At 35.5% G+C, this 15,142-nt stretch overlaps 3 protein-coding genes across 5 annotated transcripts in view; all 3 read left to right on the forward strand.

The window, feature by feature from the left end:
• Positions 1-15,142, forward strand: part of LOC139958696 (cytochrome P450 20A1-like) — a 33,173-nt gene that overhangs the window by 6,995 nt on the left and 11,036 nt on the right. Inside the window, exons 4-6 of the mRNA XM_071955968.1 lie at positions 968-1,137; positions 1,975-2,120; positions 2,421-2,588. Coding sequence (XP_071812069.1) covers positions 968-1,137; positions 1,975-2,120; positions 2,421-2,588 — 484 coding nt within the window. The remainder of the gene's footprint in view (positions 1-967; positions 1,138-1,974; positions 2,121-2,420; positions 2,589-15,142) is intronic.
• Positions 2,595-15,133, forward strand: LOC139958693 (uncharacterized). 3 transcript variants are annotated; one of them, XM_071955963.1, is made up of 10 exons: positions 2,595-3,049; positions 4,856-4,910; positions 7,554-8,306; positions 8,704-8,844; positions 9,248-9,344; positions 10,019-10,173; positions 10,452-10,611; positions 11,218-11,404; positions 12,021-12,103; positions 12,356-15,133. In XM_071955963.1, the coding sequence occupies exons 3-10, from the start codon at positions 7,822-7,824 to the stop codon at positions 12,644-12,646; spliced, it is 1,599 nt and encodes a 532-aa protein (XP_071812064.1). In that variant the 5' UTR covers positions 2,595-3,049; positions 4,856-4,910; positions 7,554-7,821; the 3' UTR covers positions 12,647-15,133. The 3 variants fall into 3 exon arrangements, with proteins under 3 accessions (XP_071812064.1, XP_071812065.1, XP_071812063.1); XM_071955964.1 differs by lacking the exon at positions 2,595-3,049 and adding an exon at positions 3,160-3,178; XM_071955962.1 differs by lacking the exon at positions 2,595-3,049 and having other exon boundaries at positions 3,567-4,910.
• LOC139959128 (uncharacterized) lies at positions 4,937-7,586 on the forward strand. The gene is made up of 3 exons (XM_071956726.1): positions 4,937-6,273; positions 6,955-7,064; positions 7,554-7,586. The coding sequence occupies exons 1-3, from the start codon at positions 5,148-5,150 to the stop codon at positions 7,584-7,586; spliced, it is 1,269 nt and encodes a 422-aa protein (XP_071812827.1). The 5' UTR covers positions 4,937-5,147.

Here is a 15,142-nt window from a genome sequence, read left to right on the forward strand (position 1 = left end):
GGACGCGTATTTTTTTTCCCAGGACGAACGTGGGTTTCAGGTTTTTCAGGAATTTACAAATTCCTTTGAAATCAGAGTTAGGGTTTAAAAAGTGGGTAAGGGATCCTCTTTCAACGAATATGAAGGATTGTCGTTCATAATCTGGGGTCAAAACTAGGAAAAAAGATTCAGAACATGTTTTTTGAAAAAGCGTCACATGTTTTGAATCCAGGGAATTGATTGGCCGATGCCCACGTTCGTCCTGGGAAAAAAATACGCCCCCGGGACTTCTTATCGCTGATCAATCCTATATTTGTGAAAAGGCCCAGAATAATGTAAATTTAAAAACAAATGCGTTTCTATAGAATGTTAAGTCCAGGAACATGGATTATTGACTATCATTCTTAAAACGGCCGCAGAAAAAAAAACATTGAAATCTGAAAATCCCTCCCATCCTCTTGAAACGTATAGTGTAGGTATTACCCATGATGTCAAAATTCTGTCAACATCAATATTATGTCCCTGGAATTTCTGGGGGAAAATATGGTCTCTTTATTATGAGACCATGTCTAGCTTTCAACACAAAGAATAGCTCAAAGTCATATTGTGTAACTACTCACAGAATAATGTAATGTTTCACAGTACATTCTTTCTACCTGTTTTTACCATTAATATATCATAGTGTAACTTACAAGTCTTTGTTTATAATTAAAGTCCAATATTGAGAAATCGAGAGTAAGTTATCGCAGGTTCGAGAAAAAAGGGAAGTCAAGTTTTCTAGTCTATTTATATTTGCAATAAAATAAGAATGAGTACATCAGATAAATTTATCACAAAACACCACTGTCCGTATAAATTTTCTTCATTTTTCAGTATTCCTTGGTTCTTCTTAAATCCAAGAGATAAAATTCCCCTTACTCTCCCTTTTTCATAACGTACTATCTTGCTTTGACGATTGCAAAATGTAGATCGTATTTGTTATGTGCAGGAATGGCAACTATGCTGAAATTGCCACAGCAGGAAGCCTACATGAACTGTTAGTCAAACTGCACAAGACGCATGGGCCTATTGTCTCATTTTGGTTTGGACCAAAGTTTACCGTTAGTGTAGCCGATCCTGAAATGTTTAAAGATTTGAAGGCTGTGTTCGATAGACCTCGTAAGTACATGTCGTTTCATAAAACCCATAGTATTTACTGCACTCTACCCTTACCTGTCTCCATGCCACTTATGCACCCCAATATACCCTAACCTACCTAAATTAGTAACATCTTAGCACTGCGCACCCCCCCCCCCCCATTGCCCTACTTATGGGCCTGGTGGGTCACTGTGTTGTAAGTAGACATTAGAGGATAGCGTTAACTATAGGGCTTAGTATAAACTTAGCTGGTAGGTTTATAACAATTTGGTCGAATGATATTTGGTATCCTGTGATATGCCAAAGTTATATCTTTGTTCTTTCAAAATACGTTTTGTCCACTAAAACCAAATCGTTCATTCATTCACTTATTTGTATTGTCACTTGTACAAACAATTACATATTGTTGCTGTAGTTTCATTGTCATAGTTTGGTATGTATCACTATCAATTACATTTACAACATTTACAAACAAGGATAATACAGGAATGTTCAATCTACAAATTGTTCAATCTACGTAAAAGTGAGATTTTGATTGTCTTGCCTTCTGTCCAACCAACGTTTTCCCCGGGCTGGTTGTCCTAGAAAATGAATTGAGCACCTGTGACATGACATTTCCTGCTATTCAGAGGAAGATTACATGAAAAATCTTTCTCTTGCTGAGCTGACTGCGCGGTTCAAGGAAACTAATACTTGACAGACGTGCATGACCTAAAGGGAAAGGAAAAGGGGAAATGTCTGCCGAGGAGATTAGAGGAGATACAGTAAAATGGTTCAGGTTTTTGGCAAGTACATGAATTTAATCCCCGTCAAGTTTACATGATTATGATTAACTTGTTGTCTATTTTTATCTTATAGCTGAGCTGTTCCGGTTGTTTGAGCCTCTGATGGGTCCAGAAAGCATCCAGTTTGCAAATGGCTTTGAAGGACACAGACGCCGAAAACTCACCGACCCATCATGGAGTCATGACATGCTTCGACACTTTTGCGAAAGCTTCAATGAAGTAAGTGAATTGTCGACAAATTGGAGTTTAGCCACTGATTTGAACCGTGATTTTTACAGATTGGTTGTAAAGAATACAAAGCATAGAATCGTGTAAATTTATGTGTTTCTGTGTTAACTATAAACATACAGCAGAAATCTTTATTGGTATTCACAGCTTTCTACATTTCGATTTGGGCCGATTTTTGTATTCCTTTCTTTCTCTTTTGTTACTGTTGCAAGGATATGTATATTACCTTAGTGAACCACATTCTCTCACCATGCTCCTTCTGTGTTAATTGGTTTATTGTTTATTCTGCAGCTCGGTGAAGAGATGAGTACCAAACTCTCCTCTTTGCCCAAGATGGAACACATTCCCCTCTCTCAGTACACCCTAGCTCTCACCATCAAAGGACTCTCGCAGACTTCGTTTGGCAATTACTTCAAGGATGATAAGCACTGCCACAATATGAAGCATAATTATGACATTGTACACAGAAAACAAAAAATACTCATTGAGAGTAAATTTACTTAACAAATGAGTGTCGAAACTATTATTCGTTCACATATTGTGTGTTTGAACGAGCTTGCTTAGGTTTGTGTGAGTATTTGTACCATCATGCTTTAATTTACTCATTCGTCCACGCAAGAAACGTAGAATTAGAGCTTTAGAGGTAATAATACTAGCTTCAAATGATAAAACTATTCGCACATTTAAGTTTACCCTTGACCATGGTAAATTTACTCAATCTCTTCAGAAATGTCTTACAACAACGAGAGTTTAAGTACACGTTCGTGTTTAACTTTACTAGTATTAGAATAATCTCACACGCCGCTTTCAAGGACTACTACTTCGTACGATGAATACGTCACTTTCACGCGCAGGCTACCTTATACCACGCTCACGAAGTTACGGTTACGAAGTTGTGGTGTTTCGTTAAGCATCTAAGAGTAAGTATTTTATTGAAAAGATGATCCAACAGCACAGGTCGTGGACTATACCTAACTTTTCATTTTTATATTGATCAACACATTCAGCTACTAGACTGATACGTAAAGTCAGTGACAGTTACTTGCAAGGTTACTTGTAAGTTGTAACGTTAGGATAGCCTACTTGGGCAGCTTTGTCCCGTAGTCTTTGTAGGCTAGGCCTACATCTACGTGTAAGTAGGCATAGACTAGGCGAAAAGAATTGACTAGGCTAGGCATATGCCATCTGAGTTGACGTTGTGAACAGCAGTGTGGCAGTTGTTCAACTAAGAAATGACCTGCATATGCTACTACTAGTACTATTGTTCCACTTAGCCGAAAGTTTATGACTGCAATGATATATGTGGTTCTGTGTAGTCCAGCCTTACTTAATCCTAACGAGTAGCAATTTGATTGTGTTTGTGCAGGCCCTAGCCCTGCCAAAGCAGAGTGGGGCGGGGGGGGGGGGGGTATTAACAGTAGGCCCTATAGGGTAATATTGTGAAAGAGATCATACTTGTTATAACTACAGATGTACTGTTAAAAACAAAATAATACTAGGCCTAGGGGCCTAGGGCCTATTATAAGAACAAATGAACAACCAAATTGCCATGCTACTTGGAAGTTGGAACATCATCTAGGCTACCTTATTAATATTAGCTTAATAGGGTACATGACTCTTAATTTAGTAAAGGTCGGGTGAGAAGCAGAAGTAGCTTATCATTGGGTCAGCAGAGGTAGAAATATACTATTTTTAAAATGTGAAAGTCAGGCACTAGACCTAGGCATTTGAAGAAAATTAGGCTTAGCCTATATGCCTAATTTCATTCAAATTATATAGGTCTGCCATTGTTAATACCAACCCCTTAAACTAAAAGCCTTCATTATTCTTGCAGTTACAATAGACCACAGAAGTCAATACACAGGCCGCTTAGTTGAATCACCATTGCTACAAAATCCTTCACTAAATTCATAAGTGTACCAGTATGAAGTAGTTGATCATGATGAACTAGGCTGGATGAAATTTAGTGAGAAACGTACATCAAATGATGAATTGTCATATTCTGATGATAAGGAGGGAAGAATAATAAAATTATTGATGTTAGTCAAAGCTCTGTCATGTCCTTGATGTTATTAACAGATGCTGATCGATGTCTCAGAGTTTTAAAATGCATATAGGCCTAATTTACAGCAGTTAATAGTTTCTCCAACTTTTTGAAGCTTCCTTCTACTTGTTTTTTTATTTTAATTTAATTCAGACTATATTCTTCTCAAAGACTGAAAAAAAATTATAATATTAATGTGAAAATCAACGGACAATGCCATTGCCTAAAATATTCATGAAGTGCTGCAAACGTTGATGAATATTGACTACTTGCAAAAGTCTTACTTTTGTCCTAATTTTGGGCTAAAAAATTCTTCTTTTGTCCTGTTTTATCGAGGATTTTGATCCTATACTTCAACTGTATCATAGACTTTCACCATAGTCCACTTGAAAGCATGCTCTGTTCAACAGGCCATTGTAGCCATCAGTATAGAAAACTGCCTTGAATCATGATTTTGAATTTAAAGCCATTAGTTAAATATAGGCACATTGATGCTAATGCCTAAATGAGATTTTATAAATGTTTTAGGCCTACATAGAAAGGTGTTACTGGATAATACCAAGTTACATTTAATCAGTCAGTATACTGCTATCGACAGTCTTATCTTTAAATAGCTGGAAAACATATTTCGTACGCTCTTTTTAATGATGTTTTGAAATGAACTGTTTCTTTTTCATTTCAGATTTTCATAAACACTGCAGAACGACAGTCCTGAAAAGGAGCCAAACATACGCAAAGTAAGCATGGCAGAAAATAGGTGGAATTTAAATTACCAATGCCCAAAATGTTCGGTCTTTTGGACAGGAAGGTTCAACAAACTCTTAGAACATTTACACTCCATTCACTCTCATGAGCAAAATTTTTCACTAAGATGCGGGATAAAAAATTGTGAAAAGACTTATGTTAAAATTGATTCATTTAAGAAACATCTGAAAAGGGTGCATAATAATTGTCATTTGGATGAAACACTGTCTATGTCTGAGGAAGCAAACATGCAAATGCATTGCGATCATGAAGATACCAATTCTGAAATGCTAGAATATGATGCAAACATAACAGATCAAAGTTCTCACCTCCAAAATCAACTTGAAAACCAGTATCTATTTCCATATGCAATCCATGTTTTAAAATTGAGAGAAGTTCACAAATTACCTCGGACAATTTTAGATGAAGTTGCTAGTGAATATAATAAACTCTTTGTTTCAAATCTTCTCGACATTGAAAATGCCATAAATACTGATTTAGCTGCAATGGGTGTAAATATAAAAGATTGTCCTAACATTCAGGGAGTATTAAAGGAAAACAAACTTCGTAAAGCCATTGAACACATGGCTAGTGAGAATCATCAACTTCACTTTTGTAGACAACAGTTGAATATGGTGGATCCCCTACAAATTTGTCTTGGATTTGAAGCATCTGGCAAGAAAGAAACATTCGAATATGTTTCTATTTTAGGTACTTTGCAGTCTATGTTGCTAAATGCTGAAATTTTAGCACATGTTATCAATGGACATTCATCTAGGGATCCAGATATTATGATGGACTATTGTGATGGAGCCAAATTTAAATGTAGTAGACTTTTTCAAATTCATTCAACTGCAATTCAAATTCACTTATATGTAGATGATTTTGAGGTTGTAAATCCTCTAGGGACATACACTGGTACCCATAAAGTTAATGCTATGTACATGTTTATTGGAAATGTTGAACCAAAATATCGATCTTCTGTGAACCATATTCAATTAGTTTGGCTTTGCAAAAGTTCATTAATGAAAAAATATGGCTTGGATACAATTATCAAACCCCTCATGGATGATCTAAACATTCTAGAGGAACATGGAATTCAGGTAAATGTTCATGGCGTAGAACACAAATTTTATGGTTCAGTTTGTAGTGTCATAGCAGATAATTTAGCCAGTCATTTCATAGGGGGATTTACAGAATCTTTCTCAGGTTTTCGTGTGTGCAGGTTTTGTATGTGCACATCTGAAAGTCTCAGAAAAAATGAGCTTCATCAAAGTCATATGGAAAGAACAGTCAATGCCCATAAGATTCATGTGAGCAGAGTGCGAAATGACAGCGAAATGTCAACTGCGTATGGTGTGAAGCTGGATTCGCCTTTGAATTCCCTTCATTATTTTCATGTAATTAATGGGCTACCACCAGACATAGCTCATGACTTGTTTGAGGGCGTTTGTCCAAAAATTTTGAGCACTGTGATGACGTCATATGTGCAGACAGGTCAAATTTCTGTTGAAACAATCAATAAGAGGATCAATGATTTTCCATATGCAAGTTTTGACAAATCAAACAAACCCACTACATTATCTTGGTCATGCTCTTCAGTTAAGGTAAGGCAAAAAGCCTGTCAAATGTGGTGCTTGATGCGCCTTTTTTTCTTGATGTTTTCAAATGACATTGAAGAAAAAGATGAAAAGTGGCAACTTTTGCTACATATCATTGACATTGTGGACCTTGTGACTAGTCCTAGTGTGACCAAACAGTCATGTGTTTACCTCAATGGTGTGGTTTTAGATTGCTTAGAGCTGTTTTGTGAGCTATATCCAAATTCACATCTTACACCCAAAATGCATTTTATGACCCACTATGCCAAACAAATGATGCAATTTGGACCTTTATCACATTTTTGGACTTTGAGGTTTGAATCAAAACATTCTTACTTCAAAGATATCTCAAGGGCTACTAAAAATTTAAAAAATATAACATATACCCTGGCAAAGAGACACCAAATATTTCAGAGTATCATTATGTCAACTTCAGATTTGGGCAAAGAGAACACATTACCGGTACAAGGTGAAATGATCAAGATTGGTGAATTATCACCTGAAATGACACCATTCATTTTGAAAATTACTGGGGAATGTGACGAGGTATATGTCTCAATGTCTGTACATTTGAATGGGGTGAGATATGATTCTGGAGCATGTGTTATCCTGAATGTAGTTGAGAGAATGTGCCAATTTGGCTTAATCAAACTGTGTTTTTTTCACAATTGCGAGTGTTACTTCATTATTCATGAAATGGATACTGAGTGCTTTGATAGGAATTGTCATGCATATGTTGTTGTAGAGTCAAATAGAAAAGTGATCATTCAGAGTAGGAGTTTTCTTGATCACAATGCTTTACCAATGTACAAAGTTGGTACTAAAAGCTATGTAGTAATGAAGTACAAGTTGCATCAAGAGTATGCTGGCCTGTAAGCCATTGTCCACATACTTATCAAAAAGGCGAGGAGACCTTTTGTTGCTTTTTTGCTTGGTATTTTAAGTTTGTGGGTAGCCTTGCAGTACTCTAGCCATAATCAGCACAAACAAGTTTCACATTTTGATACATTTTATATCATTTTTTTTTCTCATCAGGCTGTGCAGTTTCTAAAGCCTCATCTTCTATAAAAAATAAGCATGCCAAAACTTGCCCTAGCTTTTAAAAATGGTACATGTTTTATCATTGCCCTTGAAAAATGCAGCAAAGATAACCTAGATGTTACAGACTGTTTTTTTGAAGGGAAAAACACAATCGTATTTTACAGCTTAATTGGGTTTTCAACATTAATTAACTTTGTCCTAAAAAGAGCGTGTGAAGTAGAAGTTATCATTGTGAACTAAATCAGTATTAAAGAGCAACAACATGTCAACATTTCATATCACCTTCAAAGAACAAAAGCAGGTCTTTGAGGTTCAAGACATATCAACTTTAAAGGAAAAAGTGAGAAGTGAATTTCACATAGATGAGGATATCAGGTTTCAACTTTATGACAAAACATGGGATGATTGGGTAGATGTGGAAATCCATCAGCTACCACAAAGAGGAAAAATCCAAATAATTACCATCCCTCATGAGGATACACTTCCAATAAACTTGACTGACTTAAGCTCAACAAACAGCTTATTTAGTGAAAGTTATAACTTCTCAGATGCTCCAATCCAAATTGAGCCACCCACAAAAAACTTCATAAGTAGTATGATTCAACTTGCACACCAAAAAGAAAGTTGCCAATCAACCTCTCAGGCTGAAGATATCTCTTCAGCTTCAACAAGTTCTAGTCATTCATGGAATGTGGAAGAAGACTGCAGTACCGGAGAGTCAGATGTCAAGAGAAAATGGCTTGAGATGTAAGATACTTAAGTTCCTTTTCTTCAATGTTTTACCCTCAATGGTATGATCAACACCCATGCTATAATTTGAAAACTTTCAAATCTTGAAATAACTTGCCTTTACTTGCTGACCTTTACTTGCTGATAGGATCATTGTAACATATCGAACAGTAACTGTAATGATTGCTTGGAAACAAGACCCAGATACATCACCGGACATTCTTCTGGGTGTGGTTAAATAACAACCAACAGGAGGAGCTGATGAAGGGGGGAGGGGGTAGAAGGGGAGGATGGCATAGTTAATGAACTAACACGTTCGTGCTACGGCTAAGGATCTGATGGTAGATGTTGGTTTATATAAAATTGCAAAGCTGTGGAGATAACCGGTTTGTTAATCCAAAATATTTCTTCACAGGAAGCAATGGCCAGACAAATTTGCTCTGCCAAGACTGCCAGTTGTGTTGGAGGGAAAGCTCAACGCAGAGAGAATGCCTAACGACAGAGAAAGGAGACAGATAGTCCAAACATTGTTTGATTACATGGCAGGCTTTACAAGGTAAGTTAAAGTAACACTTGTTAATAGTAGATTTACTTCACTGATGCCATCCCTCACTTACCATACCTCACAATTTGTTGGGTTACAAAAGAGGTTGCTAAGTTATGTAGGATATATCTTACCATATTGGTTGTGCAACTGTCAAATTACCGGTTACTCAGGTACAAACAAATCTACCAAATGGATCATTACTGTGGACAAGCTTAATTGTCAAAGCATTTGTTGTTGAATGATGTCAATTATTTATGTGACAGTTACTTTGGTTATGGAGAAATTCACACATAATCTCTCAAAATATGTTAACCCAAAGATGTTCATTCAACAGTGGTCACAAATCTTGCAGTGCTTTTCCATTGGTTATTTTCATGTATTGATAGTTGCCCTTTGGTCCATCAACACACAGCTATCCATTGTCAGCTCACTACTCAGAGGCAGTGAGATGCTTATTGGAGAAGTACCCCTTCCTTGGAAAGGAAACCATCCCTGGAGCCCGTCCAGTAGTAAGAGATCACTTTTGAAAATTTGCATAATATGGGTTCAGGGCTGCACACTTGTGCTGAAAGGAATTTTGGTGGATTAATGGTGCAGCTCTTCTCTTGATTACCTCGATTACAATGATTAAATAATTGTGACATCCCTATTGTCATTCAAAAGTACAGTAAGAAATTCTTTCTCTGCATATCGTTTTCAAACTTTTTTATATTGAGTCTTGGCATGATATTGATTGATTTGTAGAGCAATACCACAAAATTGTTGTAAGAAAATCAATATTTGTAAGATATTTTGGCAGAAAAACTGCTTTAGTTTGACTTTTGACAGCTGATGGATTTCACTCTTAAATTTGAGAAATCCCAACATTGGTTTTGAGCTATATTAATTGGACGATCAAAGTGTAATCGTGATTGATGGCAATTATTAAATAGTTACAACTTTCAGCAATACTATGGAAGTCTGATGAAAACATCTGTTCTTTGTGTAATATTTCTAGAGCTTGGGATATGGTCACTGAAGGTTGAATATTATGGAGTTTTAAATAAACAGGTATATGGAGAGCCTGAGAGAGAGGGAGAGTTGGGGGGGTAGGCTTTTGAGGGAAAACATTTGGGAATCCATGTTCAATATTGACTATCCAATATTTTTATGTACAAATTATTATAATTTTTTTTTAAAACAGGAATACTGGAGAATGAAAATAATGGACAAGTTCAGGAATGAGAGAAAGCACATGCCAGTGGAAAAGAAGAGAAAAAGTAGTGGAGTGACACCAGCTAAAGCAGTTGATGATCAACAATTAGTAGATGATACAGCCAGTATTCAGAGGCATAAGAAGTAAGTATGTAGGTAGTAAGTAATTTACTTTTTTGATACGGGCTGAATATGAATCAAATAAATCTTCTGCTTTTTCTTCTGAAAAACAAAACAGAAACACTCTTCTTGCTCATTCTCAACTGTGTCATTTCCATATAGGCATCAGAATGGTAATCAAGGGTTTAAAAATAAAAGAAATCAATCAAGACTTCTTGTTCTAGAAGGACACGGTGGTGCCTTTTGTTTTGCAATGCATGGTTGGTGTGACCTCCATTTCTTTGATATTTGTGTTTCCATAGGTGGATGCAGGAAGAGGCAAGAAGGGCTCGACAAAATGAAGTTAAGATATCACAGATGATGGAGATAACTTTTCAACCAAGAAGAAAATGGATTATCGATGAAAAGCCTACTGTAGCTGAGCTGAAGCGAGAATTTCCTTGTCTGTTTTCACAGAGACAGGTAAACCTTCCTCCTACAAAAGCACAAGTTAAAATTTGCTCCTTGCAACTTCATGATGTGTTTCATACTGTTCTTCATTTCCATTGTTTTTCTTTCTTAATGAAAGTAACATTTCAGCATGCATCATGAAGATAGATATGCTTTTTGGTTCTGATTACTTATGTAACCATGACGTTCATGATCATATCTTTATTGTAACATCCATGTAATTGCTTTCTTTGTCTGGTTGTCAAATATATCATTCTGCAAAACATTTGCATTCTGCAGTTTGCAGTTTGCATTACAGTTCTTGTTGGGATATGCAAACAACATTTTGAAATGGTTTCATATGTTCATTAGTGGAGTAGGGAATGAGATGGTGTTCAATGGCCATACACAGTGGAATATTCTCTTAAATTTATATATTTGCTTCATACTAAGATCAATCTAGACTTCTATTTCTCTATGGCATGGACAGAGGCATGCACAAATGGTTTCATGTCTCCACGCCACCCAAGGAGTGTCAGCCTTTTTTGTCTGTTTTTCATACAAATATGTTTTAATATTTTATTTTCTCATTACAAATTTGCTTTACTGAAATATGAACTTCTACATTTTGTACAACAGATTCTCATCGAGATGAGGCGAATAACCCCCAGCATTGATGCTTGTCATGCAAAAGATCTTCTGATGAGCAACTTAGAGGCATATGCTAAATATTTAATAGATAGCTGCCAAAGCAAAAAGAATGCTAAAGCGATTGTTAACAACTACAGAGAGGCAATTGCCAACTTAACCAACGACCAAGCTAAAGGTAATTTTACTTCACTAATGTAGAATATTTATGTATATGAAAAGCTGATTTCCAGCCATAGTGAAATAGGTAAGAGGTTAAAAAGCACATTTAGTTAATGAACTTCTGAAACGACAATGCACCTTATTCCAAATTATCTCTTTCAAAATTGTTAGCATACATGAGGTCGTATGCAAAATGTACTGTACTTAATAGTAACTGATGCATATTTAGTACTATTACCATATGTATAAATGTACAAATAAAAGCTACAAAAATAAGAGGTAAATCATGTTATTGCAGTTGATCGATTATTCTGGCCTGTTGGCAAGGGAGTTTGGGAAGTGTTAGTTCTTTAATGGATTTTTGCAGGATCATTTGGAAGAAACAGTTTTTTTCACAGGTTTTTGCACAAGGACTTAAAAATTGACAAATTGGGTTAAATCAAATAGCCAAAAAGTTACAGCATTAAATTTTTATCCACATTTCTTGTTGTGATATTTTGTCCCTTTCTGATATTTGAAATGTCCATGTGCCATTTTTCAAATATTATTAGCACCTCTAAGACGTGGAGCTCTATTGACAAAGGAATGTGTGCGAATACATACTACATTATATTTTATTCAACTTTCTCTAGAAGCAAAGGTCCTCACAGCTCTTGTACTTGTACCGTTCTACTTTAAGGGAGAAAAGCTGTCTTCCTACCTTGTTGGAGATCAGGTATGTTATGATAGCAAAATGCAAACTTGATTCAGGGATTGCTCAACATAAATTGTTGGCTACTTTGTAAAAAATATATTATGCCCACTTTTTTTTAACCAAACACAACATATATTTATGACAATAATGTGGAAAACCATTGATATGTTTAAAAGGGTTGAAGTTGATTCAAGACTAATGATAATTATTTTTATACATTCTTGTGACTGTTTGAAACTTCATTTGTTTTTTTAATTATTTTATCTTCTTCAGGAGGAAGATTCACTTCTTACAGCACACCCAAAAGTTTGTTACAAAGGAGATCTGTACGCCCCTGAAGAAATTGTTGTGCAGGCTGAAAATGTTCTGGTCTGTACTTGCAAATCGATGTTAGATGCTCTTTGTTGTCTAATTTGCACATACTTTGCCTTTGATATGGAGTATCCAAAGGAATGTAAAAATTCCTTGTTGCTGGCAGAAACCATGCTTGGAGCGAAGAATAGAACAACACGAAGTGTACAATCACTTATTCAAAAGGTACTTTCATGTACCTCCAAAGTGTAAAACACCCTCATTTGCTCTAACTTTGATATTGAGTATCAAAGATATGTTAGACTCCATTACTGCTGGCTGAAACAATGATATTAGTCCAGAACAGAAAAAACACAAACTATGCATTTATTGATTCAAAGGACCTTCATATAGCTCTTTAAGCTTTAACTTTAATAGACTAAGAGTTCTATACAATGGAAAACTAATTGAAAGCAAAAAAGTGTAAAAAGTATGGTTATTCTGTTTCTCAAAGTTTAGGTGTATGTTTTCTTCATTTTATTACCAATGCAAAGAAACTTTTGAAAAAAAGGTTTTGACTGTTCTTTTCCATTTTCTTTCATTTAAATTATTTATTCTTCATAAATAATTGCTGCATGGGCTGAAAAAGTTCTGGTCTGCACTTGCAAATCCATGTTTGATGCACTTTAATTCATATATATAATTGTTAACCCTTGCCAATGAATGATCACTATTTCAAGTTTATGTCAACCTTTCCATGATGATATTAAAAGTAAATCACTAAAGTTTCATATTAGAATTTAGTATCATAACAATGTATTTAGTGTCAATACGCAAAACATTGTAACCCTTTGAGATGTACACATGTGCATGGGCGGGAGAAATCTAAAAAGTTTAAAGATGTTTGGTGTTGATTACATCCTAAAGCAGAGTTTTTTGTACTACGAAAACAAATAATCGTTGATGTTTAATTGACTGGAAATCAATGGTGTTTATCGTTCTCGTCATTATATCTGGTCGTTTTATAAGTCATAGTATATATACATAAGTTAATTAGCCAAAGCATATCTTGCAAAGAAAATTATGTGTCTTTCATGAACGGAAAAGATTGATCAAAGTCATCTGCTTTTTACGTACTTTCAAGGAAGATATCGTTTTAACAAGTCTTAGAATACTTTAACTGTTTTGGAGTACATGTGTTTAGTGTGCCTTCTTTTGTTCTGTTCTGACGCGTTTGATTTGATACGTATTTGTTTCAATAAAACATTGACAAAACTACAATATTTTATCTCAGCTTTCATTTCTTAAGATTACATAAATGGTTAAGTGAATAGTAATTTTACTCATGGCTTGAGTATGTTTATGGTTCGACTAGTAAATTTAAACAAATTTCCTGGTAGTTTTCGGGATGTAACTTTACGAGGCTTATATAGTAACTTTACTACCAACACCATGTAAGCATACTCATAGTGGTCGTAAATTTACTCACATTTGCCTAGTAGAATTGGGGATGTAACTTTACTCGCAATTGGAGTAAATTTCGTTTTCTGTGTAAGCTGCTTTTATTGCATTTCGTCCCAATTCTTTATATATGAAAGCTGATCTTACTGACCTGACTTGTTTACAAGTATGATTATGCTTGTCCAACATCAAAGCAAAACAGTTTGCTGCCTGGATCTCATTCAACCAGCACATTAAGGACTTCTGCAATTGTATAGCCTCCCCTTCCCCTCTGTTTATGGCATATAGAAATAATGAACAGCCAAGGTTTCTCAAAATGTCAATTGATAAAAACTTTACATGTCTGGTTAATATGGCATAAAATAAGCGAAGGCCTATAAACAATCTCCTTCTGTGGAGTAATAAAGCTTTACTTTACTTTTAGGCCACCAAAAAAGGGCAAAAAGGAAATAATACTCAAGGATTAGTTTGTACCACGCAACCGATTAAATAGAGGGCATCGTAGACATATGCTAAGTATAAAAACATAATTGCTTAAATACCGATAAGAAAAGAATAGGCAAATAAATGCATACATGGGGATCAGCATATCATGTGTAAGCCAAGGTCTATAGATATATTTGAGAGCGTTGACGATGTGCATGCCATATAGTATCACACAATGTAATATGTTTGCTATACTAATGACCCACCATGTGTTTGGGTCAAACCAGGATGATTGAAGCAAGAAGAGTGGCTTCATGTGGACTACTTCAGAGTTCCTATGATACTTATACCTATGATATAAACTTTACAGTACCTATCAAATAAGTACCTATCAAATAAGTACCTATCATATGACCTTGGGAGTAACAATTATAATGATATATGATATACTGATGATATGAACTTGGAACTCGGGATTACCTATGAGCACTTGTTAAGAACTCTGGAGTATCAATGATACAAGTACCTACGATATGCACTGAGGAGTAGCTCCCAGTACCTATGATATTAACGTAGGAGTAGGCCTACCGAAGCCCTGAGTAGTAGGCTACATTTTAGTCACTAGATATTGTATATGCTGAAAAACGTTAACCAATAATTTAATAATTATTGCGTTTGTAAACACTCTATATTAATTCTCTCTACCATTGGCCTATTACAGTGATACAACACACGATAAAATGTTTTTGTTTTTTCAATAAACATAACAAATAGCCAGCCCTACAATTAGTCCACCTATATAGCTGGGTTTCTCAATCTTCGACAATCTTTTTTGCTCCAAAAAAGTTCAATACCTTTAGTTTACGATGCGACTCTGTAATG

This window comes from Apostichopus japonicus, chromosome 18, assembly GCF_037975245.1.
Source record: "Apostichopus japonicus isolate 1M-3 chromosome 18, ASM3797524v1, whole genome shotgun sequence".
Classification (NCBI taxonomy): domain Eukaryota; kingdom Metazoa; phylum Echinodermata; class Holothuroidea; order Aspidochirotida; family Stichopodidae; genus Apostichopus; species Apostichopus japonicus.